The following is a 14422-nucleotide window of genomic DNA, read 5'->3' as shown; positions in this document are numbered from 1 at the left end:
AAAGCTACTATACAGACATTCATCTTGAGTAGCCCTTCTAGTTTGTACTTTAGATGTAGCATCACCAATGATCAGTTCAAAAGGGTGATTCTTGTCCATTTCCTTTGAGGTGGTAGATTAGCCCTTGATGAGGTTGCCTCAGTATTGTCATGATGTGAGATAGAATGTTGATTTGTTGAAACTCCCCCTGAGTTGCTGATCCTTTGAAAGGAATTGTGAGTTCTATCAACTGATGAGGTGAATTAATTATCCGTTGACAGACTGTGATCAACGGATGCTTCGTTATGAACTTCAACGGATGATGCACTTTGTCTTTCAACGGATGCTGCATTGCTTCTTTCAACAAAAGCTGAATTATGACTTTCAACGGATGCAGCATTCTGTGCATTATCCAAAGGCAGACTCTGGTTTCTTCTTGAGATGCCTTCTTCATCATTCTCATCTTCACTATCATCACAATATATCTCAATATTGTCAAATTTGAGTCATTCATGATGTCCCTCATCTGTTAGTCCATCAATCTTTTTATCATCAAACACAACATGTACAGATTCCATGACAATGTTGGTTCTTAGATTGTAGACCCTATATGATTTTCCAGCAGAATAACCAACAAATATTCCTTCATCAGCCTTTGCATCAAACTTTCCTTTGTGATCAGATTGATTCCTTAAGATGTAACATTTGCAACCAAATATATGTAGAAAGTTTAAAGTTGGTTTTCTTCTCTTGAATAATTGATAGGGAGTCATGCATTTTGCTTGATTGATTAGAGAAATATTCTAAGTGTAACATGCACAGTTAACAACCTCAGCCCAAAAATAAGTTGGGAGTTTTGACTCCTCAAGCATTGTCCTTGCAGCTTCAATTAGTGATCTGTTCTTCCTTTCCACCACACCATTTTGTTGTGGAGTTCTTGGTGCTGAGAACTCATGCATGATCCCATTTTCTTCACAGAACATCTTCATGGTTGAATTCTTGAACTCAGTTCCATTGTCACTCCTAATATTCCTTACTTTGAAATCAGGATGATTGTTGACTTGCTTGATATGATTGATGATGATTTCACTAGCTTCATCCTTTGATCTAAGAAAATAAACCCATAAAAACTTTGAGAAATCATCTACAATCACTAGGCAGTATCTTTTCCTTGAAATTGACAATACATTGACTGGTCCAAAAAGATCCATGTATAGAAGTTGCGGTGGTTCATCAATTGCAGATTCAAGCTTCTTACTGAATGATACTTTCTTTTGCTTTCCTTTCTGACAAGCATCACACAGTCCATCCCTTGTGAATTCCACTAGAGGCATTCCTCTAACTAAGTCCTTTTTGACTAGTTCATTCATTGTCTTGAAATTCAAATGGGACAGCTTCTTGTGCCATAGCCAACTTTCAACTCGACTTGCTTTGCTGAGAAGAAAGTAATGGATTCTGCATCTATAGAGTTGAAATCAGCTAAGTACACATTCCCTTTTCTAACTCCAGTTAGAACCACTTTATTGTCCTTTTTACTTGTGACAATACAGGCTTCAGAATTGAAGGAAACAGTATTCCCTCTGTCACATAGTTGACTGATACTCAATAAATTGTGTTTGAGACCATCAACCAATGCAACTTCATCAATGATGACATTTTCTTTTGAAATCAAGCCATATCCCATAGTGAATCCTTTGCTGTCATCTCCAAAGGTTATGCTAGGGCCAGCTCTCTCCTTAAACTCTGTGAGCAGGGTGAAATCTCCTGTCATGTGTCTTGAACAACCACTGTCCAAGTACCATAGATTCCTTCTTTGTCCCTGCACACAACAAAATCAATCAAGTTGATTTTGGTACCCAAGTGTCCTTGGGTCCAGCCTTGTTAGTCTTTTTCCTAGACTTCATTCCTCCTGCATCTTTTGACTTAGGTAACTTTGGGTCAACCTTGGTCTCAGATGTGGTTGGTTGAAGTGTAGGGTTAGTCACAGAATCATTTAACACATTTGATTGAATTTGATAAGGCATAGGTTGTGCAAACATGTTATTCCACATAGGCATATTGTATGGCATTTGAGACATACTAAATGCAGTAAAGTAAGGATTATTAATGTATGACATGTTTGCAAAATGTGCATGGGGATTCTGGTGAGACATAACAGGCATAGCATGCAGAGGTGACATAGACATGTTAGGCATGGAGGGATTTGAAGGCATGGGAGCATTTTTAACAGATTTGCAATTATCAGATAGGTGATTAACACTTTTACAATGTACACAGCTTTTTCTAGGAGCATACCTATCAGGTGTGTAATTGTTATGTTTATTAATCCCTACCTTCCCATTTCTTTTAGATTTTCTTTTAGTTTCCTTCTTATCCTCAACCAACTTAAGCCTATCTTTCAACTGATCTAAAGTCATGTGTCCTATATTCACCTTACTGACATCTCTGGATGTGCTAGCTCCTTCTTTGACAAAGTTCTTGAGAGTTGAATCATTCTTTTTATTTTTAAAAGAACTTGCCTGTTTTAATTGATGAGCCTTCAACGGATGCTCCTTTTCTTCCTTCAACGGATAACTTTCATCATCCGTTGATTCCACATCTGTTGACAATCCATCAATTAATTCTAACTTCTTTTTGTTTTTCTTCCAGGCATCCTCACAGAATGATTCAATTCCCTGAACCTTGCAATTTGAACACCAACATCCCTAGATGTTTTCCAGGCCTCGATTACCTCTTGCTCACTTTCTAACTGTTTAGAAAGAATTTCTACTTTCTTAACAGCTTCTTCTAGTTCACCCTCAACAGTCAAACATTTAAGTTTAATCTTTTCAAGCTCAATTACCTGACTCTCTAACACAGCATTCCTATCACTTAAAAACACATTATTTTCTTTGATCCTAGTGTTTTCTTTAGCTAGTGATTTAAGAGAAACACGCAAATGATATAACTCATTGGACATATCATTTATGGCTTCATTGCATTCATGTTTAGAAAGTTGAGAGAGATCAGTAGTAATTACCTGGTTGCTTGATGAACTAGTTTCATTTTCATCAGAATTAGCCATCAGGGCTAGGTTGACATATTCCACATCATCATCTTCATTTACCCCATCTGCTGCCCAATCATCTTGAGTGAGAAAAGCTCTTTCCTTTTGTTTGAGCAAATCAAAATACTTCCTTTTGTAATCAACTTGCTCAAATTTCTTTTTCTCAGAATTTGGCTTCCTACACTCACTTGTAAAGTGTCTACTAATGCCACAGTTGTAGCATTTGAACTTTGATTTGTCCACCATGTTTTTGTTTGGCTTAGTGAACTTTGTGTTTTTCCTGAACTTCATCTTTGCAAACCTCCTGGACAGAAAGGCCAGATGTTCATCAATATCATCAGATTCATCCTGACTGGAATTGTCTTCATCCTCAGCAACTTGCTCTGTGCCTTCACAGATAAGCTGCACAGTATCCCAAATTTCCTTAGCAGTTTGGCTATTGATGACATTGTCAAACATATCTTGATCCAGACCATTAAACAAAATGTTCATGGCTTTCTTGTCCTTGTGGACCTCTTCAATATCTTCAACAGTCCATTCTGCCTTTGACTTGGAAATAGACTGTCCAACAGCAACTGTAGCAGTAGCAGCTGTGGCCACCTTGTGTGGGATGTGAGGACCATTCTCAATGCAGTTGATGTAGCTTTCATCTTGAGAGAGAAGATGTAAATGCATCTTCACCTTCCAGTGATGATAGTTATCTCTTTCCAGGATTGGAATCTTTACACCAATATTCTTCTTACTCATGATGTTAGCAGAATAGATCTTTAAACTCTTTGTATGTTAAGAGCTTGCTCTGATACCAATTGTTATTCCCAGTGGACTAACAATGAGATTTACAGAAGGGGGGTTGAATGTAAATCTCAAAACTTTTTCAAGTTTTGAGCAGTTTGTAAGACTAAGTGTTTGGGTGATCAAATGTGTGTGAATTGCTTGGAGCTGATGCAGACAAATTTATATTCAAACACAAATGTTATGAACACAAGGAACTTAAAAACTTTTATGGTGGATTTGTTGTTTCACCAGAGATGTGTTATTTCAGAAAATCTGTGATTCAAAACTAAATCACAGCTGCTTCCTAGTACAAACTAGATGATTTTCTCTCTTGATATTTCTAAACAACTCAGGGAAAATTCACATCTAATTACTAGCTACTACTTGATTTATATAACACCAAGTTTACAAGTGAAGACAAAGATAAAGTACAATAAGACAATAGTTCTCCACTTGTTTCTGTTCCATTTTTATCCAGTGTAATATGGAATTATCTGTTGACTTTCCATTATGAACCAGACTAAAAACGGCTGCTTTTTCTGCTGTTCCTGAAATAGGCTACCACATCTCTGTTAATCCATGTGCCTCTGTCAGCTTTGTTAACTGTCACTATCAACTGCTATGAGACTGAGCATCCGTTGAAGCTTTCATCCGTTGATGGCTTTATCCGTTGATGCTCTAGCAGTGCATCCGTTGAAGCTTTCATCCGTTGATGGCTTTATCCGTTGAAGCTCTAGCAGTTGAAGCTTTATCCGTTGAAGCACTTATCCGTTGATGGATATTATCCGTTGAAGCGTTAGAGACATCCGTTGAAGCTTAGTTTCTTATCCGTTGAAGGTCTTCAATATCCGTTGACACTTCTTCACTTATACAAAATTACAAGGCATGAAATATTTACAATTAGCCCTCCTATTTGTACATCCATTAGTAGTCAACATGACTGATTATCTCCTAACAACATCTAAGAATTACAGCTTGAAACCAGAGAGTGAGATGTGCTACAATACCAAACTTATTGCTAAGTAAGGCTACTCCTTCAACGGATAGCCAAGATGGTCTTATCCGTTGAGGCTACAAACACTAGATTTCTACTTAAGTGTTTTGTTGGACTTATCATCAAACTAATACACATAGTCCTAACAGTAGTTCTAATTTTCATCATATATAATCCTGAAGAAAGTGAGTGAAACTTTTCTAAGATTTTCTTGTTTGTAGAATTAGCGGAAGTAATAAGAAGATATTCTCTATCAGCCTCAGAGGTAGTTTCGATGTGAAAATCATTGAGTCAGATATCTTTAAAACTAAGAAGATTTCTAGTAGACTTACTAGAATATAATGCATTTGGAATGTGTATGTGAGTATCATTAGGGAGGATAAAACTAGTTTTTCCAAAACCTTCGATTATATTAGATACGCCGGAAATCGTTCCGACTTGAGCTTCGGTTTTGGTTATTTGGGTAAAATATTTTCGGTTATGTAGAAGCGTATGAGTTGTACCACAATCAGCAATGCATATATCTTCATAATCCATTCTGTATATAATTAAGAAACATAATTTATTTGATAAGAACATGACACACTACATAGTTCAAACAAAATAAAGCACACAATACACACTACTATAGTAATTATATGAAACTAATCTTCAACCTCCCATATGGGAGTTTCGTTAGGTTCATTCGGACCATTAATGTTTATTCCTCCGGTTGTGATTCTCGGGAAATCATCTATGTTATTGTTGGCGAAATTTGTTTCTACCATTTTCTCTTTTGATTTTTGTGAAGATTGGTATAGCTTAACAAGATGATTTGGGGCATGACAATTACGTGTCCAGTGCCCATCCATGCCGCACCTATAGCAAACATTTTCAGTATTTCCTCCTCGTGGTGCCTTTCTTTTACTCTGTGATTCAGATTGCCACTTCCGGTGACCAGAGTTGTTATATGGACGAAAATGCCCGTGGTTCCGACCTCGTCCACGGTACCGCCCTTGGCCCCGTCCACCTCTATACCCTTTTCCACGTACATTCTGCTGGAATGACATGTTATTTACTTCAGGTAATGGGGCAGATCCTGTTGGACGTGATTGATGATTCTTAATCACCAATTCATGATTCTGTTCAGCAACGGGGAGAGTTGATAGAAGATCCCCGAACTTAGTAAATTTGCGCTCCCTGTACATCTCTGCTAAGTTGATATTGTTGGGGTGAAAAGTTGACAGTGTTTTATCGATTTTTCTTTTTTCCGTAACTTTCTCACCACACATAATAAGCCTAGAACTTATTTTGAACAAAGCAGAGCTATATGCTCGGACACTCTTAAAATCTTGAAGTCTTAAATTAGCCCAGTCATTTTCAGCTGCAGGTAGATAAACTAGTTTCTGGTGATCGAACCTATCCTTTAGATTTTCCCATAAAATAAAGGGATCCTCGACTTCTAAGTACTCAGATTTTAAATCTTCATGCATGTGGTGTCAGAGAAAAATTATAGAGGTAAAGTTTTCTTCGGTTGTTGATTTATTTTCTGCCTTTATTGTATCGCTTAATTTCTTTGAACCCAAGTGCAACTTTACATCTTGTACCCATGATAAATAATTATCGCCAGAAATGTCCAAGGCAACGAACGACAAGCTTGTAATATTTGTCATACTAAATCTGAATTAACATGAAAATTATTAAATTTTAATTCATCAATGTAAATATTACATAAAATCCTAGTTAATCGGGTGCGTTAACAAGTACGCAATAATCAATGTATATATCATTATTATCATTGATATTATAAACAAATCTATATATAAAATGACAAATGGATTTTCACCCGCCATACGGATGTCTGCGTATGCAGGTTATCTCCGATCAATAATAAATTAAAGTGGACAATCCTGCATAAGTTAGTTAGGGGCAACAAAATTATTATCCGATAAGTATGCAATTTATAAATTAAGGTTCCCATTATACTTCGGTATTACCCAAAATTAAATGGTACCGTAAAATAATTTTAATAGGCGGTGCTCCGGCCTTATATATTTAATTATTAGTAGAGGGTGTAACCACGTCTACTACGGTTATATATATTTGAATTATATGTAGAGGGTGTAACCACGTCTACTCATATATATGTATATTTAAATTAAAATTATACCTTCTCAGTTTCGGCAGGGCTTCGTGCTGATAACGTGTTGTAATATACTAGTTTTAATATTTTAGAAGGGGCTACTAAATCTGAGAGGAAAAGAATGATAATCGGAGGGAGATAGAGAGCATATTTGTAAGATGCTTGGTGCAATTCACCAAACTCATGTATTTATAGCCAAGTTGAAAAATAAAAACATTAAATGCATTATCAAAATTTCTACTTCTAAGACTAGTTTTACTATTTTACCATTGACTTAAAAATTACAATAAATTATAACAAAGTTCTATTTTTTTTTACACCGACAAAATTTGTGAACTCATGAGCCGTCAATTCATCCGCAACATTCTCGTCATCTCCAAAACCCAAGTTTTAAAACCTCGTTCTTGTCCTAATTTCAAGACCCAATTTGTAACTCGAAGCATGAGCTCAGTATCAACAGCCCCTCAACGCCAATTTCAACTCCGAGTTGACCCACTCACTGGTAACTCGGAATGGGTAGTTATTGAAGAAGAAGAATCACAACAAGACATGTTTCCTAAACCCCTTTTGGCAACAACCTCGTACCTAGACATGCTTAATGATTCTCCAAGAAACAGAGCTTATTGTGATGCTATTAACAAGACTGTTACTAAGCCTTGTCATGTTCTTGATATTGGGTACAACTCTTTTACTATACTTCTTTATAAAAATACCTTAATTCTTGTTATTATTATCATTAGTGCTGTTAATTTTATTTACAAAGTTACACTCTTTCTTAAGTTCTGATAGTTCCCTGATGTTTGTTTATATGTGTAAATGGAATTAGATATGTGTGAAATGTGTGAAATGCTTTACTGAGGCGTATTGACTATCGAGTCGAATTACAAACTAAAAATGTTGTAAGTTGTTGTTAGGTTGATATAATGTACATGAATGATGAATGCTATGTTTCTTTAAACGTTTGATAGTCATAGTACTTTCCGTAAGCTAATGCAAAAGAAATTCAGTTATGCCATATGTGGACATTTGGTATGCAATTTTATTTATTTTTTAAAATTTTAGTTTATTGATATGAGTTCATGGAAACGTAGAGCTGGAACCGGATTACTGTCTATGATGGCTGCACGAGCAATGTCTTCTAGAAATGAAACTACATGCTCTACTACAAAGGGTATGGTGACAGCATGTGAATCTTATCTTCCTATGGTAAAATTGATGAGGAAGGTTTTGCGTGCCAATGGTATGGAGAGAAAAGTTCGTATTATTAATAAGAGGTCAGATGAAGTAGAAGTTGGTGTTGATATTGCTTCACGCGCAGATGTTCTTGTGAGTTTTTTTAACATTATATGACAAATTATCTGGGGATGCGCATCGGAGAAAATCAAAATTGTAGATTGTTTATACTAGATTCTTTGATAGAGCAAAGTCGGATGACTTTGAGGAAGAGTAACAAAAGTCGTTCACACTCCTTACTAGATATCAAATCTACTAGAAAGATCTACTATCAACGGTGGGAGGAACTTGAATACTCTTCAAATGCAGTATTTGTGGCTTTGTGCTACTCTGTGGCATTCATATAATCATATTATCACAAAATAAAATTACATTCCTATCTCTTCCTCAATTGATAAGGGTTTCATTCAGAATTGTTACACTTTCTGATTTCTGTATAAATTAAAATCATTTCTTTTTTTTTACTTTTTCTGTATCATAGTAGCAGACGGACTCAAGGTTTTCTTCTGCACTTTTTGTCCCTTTCTGTTAACGAAGTTTATAATGAGAATTAAATGGAGGTCTTATACAAACTGGAGGGTATATTATATTAATATCTTCCCTTTGATTTCTTTCCACCTTAAAGTTAATATCATAGGCATATTGTTTCTGGTTATATGCTTATATCAGGCTCTTTTGAGCTGTTTGTGCATTCGGTGGTTATGCTTATATTTTTTATGTTCATTTATCTTCTCATCAGCTCGGGATTTGTAGCTCCTCTTGTGATCGAACCTCGGAGGATGTAGTCGTTGCCTAAATGGCTAATCCTGTCTTTGCATTTACCTTGTAATGGACACTTCATTTAGTTAACATTTAATTTAATATAGTGTCTTGATTTGTGTTAAGTCAGTTTGCTTCAAGCTTCTTCCTTTTTGTAATTAAGTATCATTCCAAGTTCAGGTCAGCGAAATACTAGACTCAGAGTTTTTGGGTGAGGGGTTGATTCCGACTTTGCAACATGCCCATGACAATCTATTGGTGGAAAATCCGGAAACAGTGCCTTACCGCGCAACTACATATGGCCAGGTGTTTTTCATTACCTATCCTACTTTTTATTTTTTATGAAGAAAGCATCTTATTTATCTCTATATTTTCACACCGTCAATTTTGCATTTGTTTTCCTCTTAGCTTGTTGAATGTACACATTTGTGGAGGCTGCATGATCTAGTTAACACTGAAGCAAATGTGTCAGATGGCATAAATCTTGTCCCAGCCGGGTTTGAGAAGAGTTTATACGTCAAACCGCAACAGTTAGCCATGCATTGTGATGCTCTCAAGGAAGAAATGGAATTGGTATTGCAATTCTTTTTAAAAGTAGTTTTTCAAAAAGTTATTTTATTTATCTTCTCAGACCTGTTTACTCATTCAGCTGTCAGAACCCTTCAAAATATTTGAATTCGACTTTTCCAAAAGGCCAGACAGTCATGGGGAGGTTGAGCAACACATAAAGACAACTAAGAATGGCACAATTCATGCTGTTGTCTCGTGGTATCTATATCTTGACAAGAATGTTTCTCAGACTTTTCTGTGGTTATTAATCCCTCGTGGGATAGTTTATGTATGTTTCTGCTATCTATGCAGGTGGGTTCTTCAGCTTGATCGTGAAGGATCCATTTTCTATTCCACTGCCCCAAAATGGATAAGTTGCCCGTCCATGAACAGGTCATTATTCCCTGGTATGTAGAGGCATCTCAAAGATTATTTCCAAATTTACCATCTTTTGAGAGTGTTGTGGCATTAATGAAAACTTAATTAGTTGGAATGACCGTAAACCCTCAGATTGATACAGTTCAATATGGTGCTCTAACTATGTAGCAGCACTGAAATTTATAATTTGTAAACTGGACAGTATATTTGAAAGAGTTGATGTCAGCTACAGTTACAATATGTGTTGAGACTGGTTGTAAGGTGCAATTTGTCTTGCAGGTCTTACATCTTTGTATAGGAAATGTTTTGTTCGAGAGACTTATTTGTGAAGTATATAGAATTGACGTTTCAAAAGAACTCATGCTAGTCTCACCCTGGCTTCCATTCTTAAATTATAGAATCCACTAGCCAACAATATGATGGTCACTTAATGCTTGTATATTACTAAAGTGCTCTGTAGATAGTATTTATCCAAGTGACCTATAGGAGGAGTAAATAGAGGATAAACATGCCAATGATCCACCTAATTTGTGCTAAATTCCTGTAGGCAAAATAAAACCCCTGCTCTTTCCATTAGCTGAGAGCAAACTACTATATCCATCTTAATTGATCCTCAAAAATTTCTACGGTAGAATGTCCAGTGATAAATGACATTGTACCTAGTGACCAGCTCCCCAAGGCCATCTGTCTAAAAAATTAAAAAGACCATCTGCCACTGTCGGAGATGAAGTACTAATCCTATATCTTTTATAGTTGCCAGGGATTGGTGTGACCATTGGAAGCAATGTGTGTGGTTTACTCCAGAAAAGGGTTTGCGTGTATGCACGGACGAAGCCATTCATTTACGTGCAATTCATACAAATACTAGCATCTCATATGAGTTTGAGCCTCAAAGCTGTCTGACAGAGGTTGGGTATCAACAGTGTGCTGCTGGAAATCAAAAAAGTCAGATCACTCTAGCTCCAGAAAGAATGGCAATCTATGGAGACAAAAACTGGAGGTGTTCCTTTTTAAAGGTTTTAAGGAATGTTGTAAGTTCTCTGACCCTCGCCCCTTTCCCATGAATCCTCAATCAGCATGAATATACTCAAGGGTTCAAACAATACGATGAACAGAATTGTGATAACTTAATATTTGCTTTCTAATTTGAATTTCCTTTGGTGCAGTTGGAAAAAAAGATTTCTCCTATTTGTGTTGTTGCAGATGATAGCATTTTTTTAACAATTGCCACAGCCCATCTCTCAAAAACATCAAATGTGCTCTCGTTCCTTCCTGGGTTACGGGAGCAGGGTGCTCTATATTTGCAGGATGTTTCAGTTGCAAATGGTTATTCGATGGACAGAATAATTGTCTTAAATAAAAAATCACAATTATCTCTGCATGATGATACTCATGAGAGAAAGGTACAATACTGTTATCCATGCTTTTGATCATGAAGGTGTTGCTAGGATTAGTTATCTTTATCTATTTTACGAAAGTGATTTGTTACTGGTTTTAAACTGCAGGTTGACTTGTTGATAGGAGAACCGTTCTATTACGGAGGTGATAATATGCTTCCATGGCACAATTTACGATTTTGGTATGTACTACCTATATTCATTTGGGTTGTAGACTTGCAATATACATGTTGATTTGGAATTTGACATTATTCATATGCATTTAGGAGTGAACGAACCAAGCTTAATTCCATCCTCTCTGAAGATGTAACAATAATGCCTTGTAAAGGAATTTTAAGGGCTTGTGCTATGTCTCTTCCGGTTAGTTCATAGTATCTACTTTATTTGAACGCAGTTTTGTGAAATACCACTGTTGTAATATTTAATGATATAGGATCTTTGGAGAAGTCGCCAGAGCCTGAGGGAGATCGTAGGTTTTGATCACGCAGTCGTGAATGCAACATTAGGTGCTTGTGGTGATTTACCTGCTTCGGAAGAAAGTCCCTTTCTGCCCTTTTCTCTTTGGCAGTGTGGAGAAACCAAGGTAAAATCTGAATTAATGATAATTGGGCAATATAATTTGTACTAATAATGTGAAGAAATTAACACCTTCTTAAAGTGACTCTTATTTCTATACTGAGGCATTTCTATGGATCCGTTTTAGAGTCTTAGTGAAAGTTTTACTGTAATGGAGTTCGATTTTATGAAGCCAATGAGATCATGCTCTGGGTCAGTTGAGGTAATGGTTTCATCATGTGTATTTTGGCAACTAAAAGATGTTTGCACATTTAATAACAAGGTGCAACATCTATACTTGAAACATATTGCAACAGATGAAATTCACAAATTCGGGAATATGCCATGGATTTGCACTTTGGATTGATTGGGTGCTGGATGCCGAGAATTCTGTTATGATACCAACAGGGCCAGGTACATTCAGAAAATTAGACGGTTGTTTTCGTTTGTTTTTAGCGGTCAACTGCAAAAATTAAAATACTGATACACACGTGCCTACGAGTACATGATGTCTTATTACTAAGAGAGGGTGTGTGCTAGGCTAAAGCCAGAATATTTATTTACTCCCTCCGTCCCACAATACAAGTTATATTATGCATATTAAGAAAATATTAATTTGATATTTTTTTCCACTTGTACTCATAATAAATGCATTGATTGTATAAAAATATATACTACTCTAGACTCATACTCACAAGTCACACCTCATTAATTATTATACAATCTTCAATAAGGGTAATTAAGGAAAATTGACCACATATTTGCATTGAAAGCTGGAAATGGATAAGTATTATGAAAAAAAAATCTCACAAAATAGACTAGTACTGTGCGACGGAGGGAGTAATATTATTGTTTATACGCTCTTGTTTATTAAGTCAAAACTAATTTCGTATGTTTGTGCTCTTTAATTAATAATATAATTTTTTCTCATCCAACGTGCAATATTCAAATGGATTGCTATTAACAGTTCAAGTTCTTGTCAGATCAAAGATTTTGGAAGCAAGGAGTAAAACTCATGAACAAGCCAGTTGAAGTTGAAAAACCTGGATCTGGCATGGACAAATGCTGCTCAACAATAATCAGCACATTCTTCGACCCTTCAAGTGGTGAAATGGAGCTTAAACACATTTTCTCATAAACACATTTTAATTCACGTTTTGTAGCTAGCACTATTGATCAATAGTTTGAATCAAATAGTAGTTAAATGTTAAAAAGTATGTTTTGGGAATAATTTTAGGGAGCTGATATTTGCACCGTAAATTTATAGGTGCACGCCTTTGTTCTTTGTTATTATTAAGACCACAATACCCTTATGTATATATTTAACTCAAGCCTTCTTCCCTGTTCAATGAGTATAAATTGGTCCTAATTTTATTAAATGGGTGTGCAGCTATACATCATCAGGGTATGCCCCACATATCAGTTCCCTAATTTTATTTACATTGTTTCAAGATGTGAACTGTTTAAAGACAAGGTAGAAAGTTGTTCGCCACTTGCATGCTACTTAATTGGCCATGAAAAAGTTATTGGGAATGAAGAAAATTACTAAAAAGAATACTAACAAATTACATTAAAAGGAATGTTAACATAGTTTATCACAAAAACCAAAAGAACTTATGAAATTATCACCCAGCATAATAATAATTAGCTATGTAATTTATATTATTACAGTACCTAGTACAAGTTTAAATTCTGTTATGAAAACAGATTGTCAACATTGATTTCTTTATCACTAAAGTAACAGAACACATTCTGTTAAGTACATTAGTCACATTTCCTTTAGGATGAAAGAAGAATAACTCAGCACTTTTTCTTGCTTCATAATTCAGCAAAGGGTAAGTTTTCATAATATTCTTTATCATCTGTCCCTGCTCCATACCATAGTCAGTATCCAACAATTAATTGTTTAACACGCCTTAAATAAGTGCATTCCAACATAAACTCCTGCTCAACTTTGTTTGCTAGATGTAGCTATGGTTCTACATTTGTTACCTCTAATAAAACTAAAACTCTTAGCCACCACACCTTATGCTGCTTCTGCTCCATTGTTCCCTTGCTTGGCATATCCTTTTGTGCTTAAACTCTGCATTAGCTTGAGATATGATCTGCGTCGACTTCATGCAAATATTGCATACATTTCCAGGTGGTTCTTGTTTCGTTTAGGCCGTATAATCTTCGTGGAAAGGCAAGAGGAAGATGTTAGAAGTGCAGGTAGATGGAGGAGAGCTCTCCGGCTGGTTGAGGAAATAATCAGCTTTGCAACACCAGCAACGGGTTCGCGGTTTTCGTCAGACGAGAGCCTGCATGCCATTGCAGTCATAGCAGTTTGATGCTTGAGAGAAAACAAGCATATGGGTTAAGACTCATCTCCTGTATTAGTAAAAGAGAATGTTAGATTTATTAACTAAAGCTGTGCATTTTTTTATTAATTTTCTAATATAGAATATCCATATTACTATTTTTATACAACGATCATATTTCATTTGATTAGTTTTTTTCTAGAATAACTATACAACTGAATTTACTAGCAGTTCTTGCACTTTACTGAAAGACATCTTCAAAATCACTACTATAATTATAATAGAATATGATCTAGGACAAACGACGACGGTTAACAACATAACATCAGTACTTGT

At 35.8% G+C, this 14422-nt stretch overlaps 2 protein-coding genes across 2 annotated transcripts; one reads left to right on the top strand and one right to left on the bottom strand.

The window, feature by feature from the left end:
* Positions 1–5437: 5437 nt before the first annotated feature.
* On the bottom strand, positions 5438–6265 carry LOC141664740 (uncharacterized). The gene has a single exon (XM_074470694.1). It carries the CDS (start codon positions 6263–6265, stop codon positions 5438–5440), a length of 828 nt encoding a protein of 275 aa, XP_074326795.1.
* A 961-nt stretch (positions 6266–7226) lies between these two features.
* Positions 7227–13171, top strand: LOC141666875 (protein arginine N-methyltransferase 7). The gene is made up of 14 exons (XM_074473111.1): positions 7227–7592; positions 8007–8241; positions 9088–9213; positions 9316–9480; positions 9557–9675; positions 9769–9863; positions 10588–10865; positions 11001–11237; positions 11340–11413; positions 11498–11591; positions 11665–11814; positions 11935–12009; positions 12104–12200; positions 12770–13171. Exons 1-14 carry the CDS (start codon positions 7255–7257, stop codon positions 12922–12924), a joined length of 2238 nt encoding a protein of 745 aa, XP_074329212.1. The 5' UTR covers positions 7227–7254; the 3' UTR covers positions 12925–13171.
* Positions 13172–14422: the final 1251 nt, after the last annotated feature.

The sequence above is a fragment of the Apium graveolens genome, chromosome 6, assembly GCF_009905375.1.
Source record: "Apium graveolens cultivar Ventura chromosome 6, ASM990537v1, whole genome shotgun sequence".
Lineage (NCBI taxonomy): Eukaryota > Viridiplantae > Streptophyta > Magnoliopsida > Apiales > Apiaceae > Apium > Apium graveolens.
This window is presented reverse-complemented; position numbering and strand designations above follow the sequence as displayed.

Bases quoted from the DNA above. Each gene is read 5' to 3' on its own strand.
- LOC141664740 (XM_074470694.1), bottom strand. From the start codon at position 6,265: ATGCATGAAGATTTAAAATCTGAGTACTTAGAAGTCGAGGATCCCTTT.
- LOC141666875 (XM_074473111.1), top strand. From the start codon at position 7,255: ATGAGCCGTCAATTCATCCGCAACATTCTCGTCATCTCCAAAACCCAA. The intron at 11,414-11,497 runs GTATGTACTACC...ATATGCATTTAG, and splicing joins TGGCACAATTTACGATTTTG to GAGTGAACGAACCAAGCTTA. The intron at 11,815-11,934 runs GTAAAATCTGAA...GATCCGTTTTAG, and splicing joins GGCAGTGTGGAGAAACCAAG to AGTCTTAGTGAAAGTTTTAC.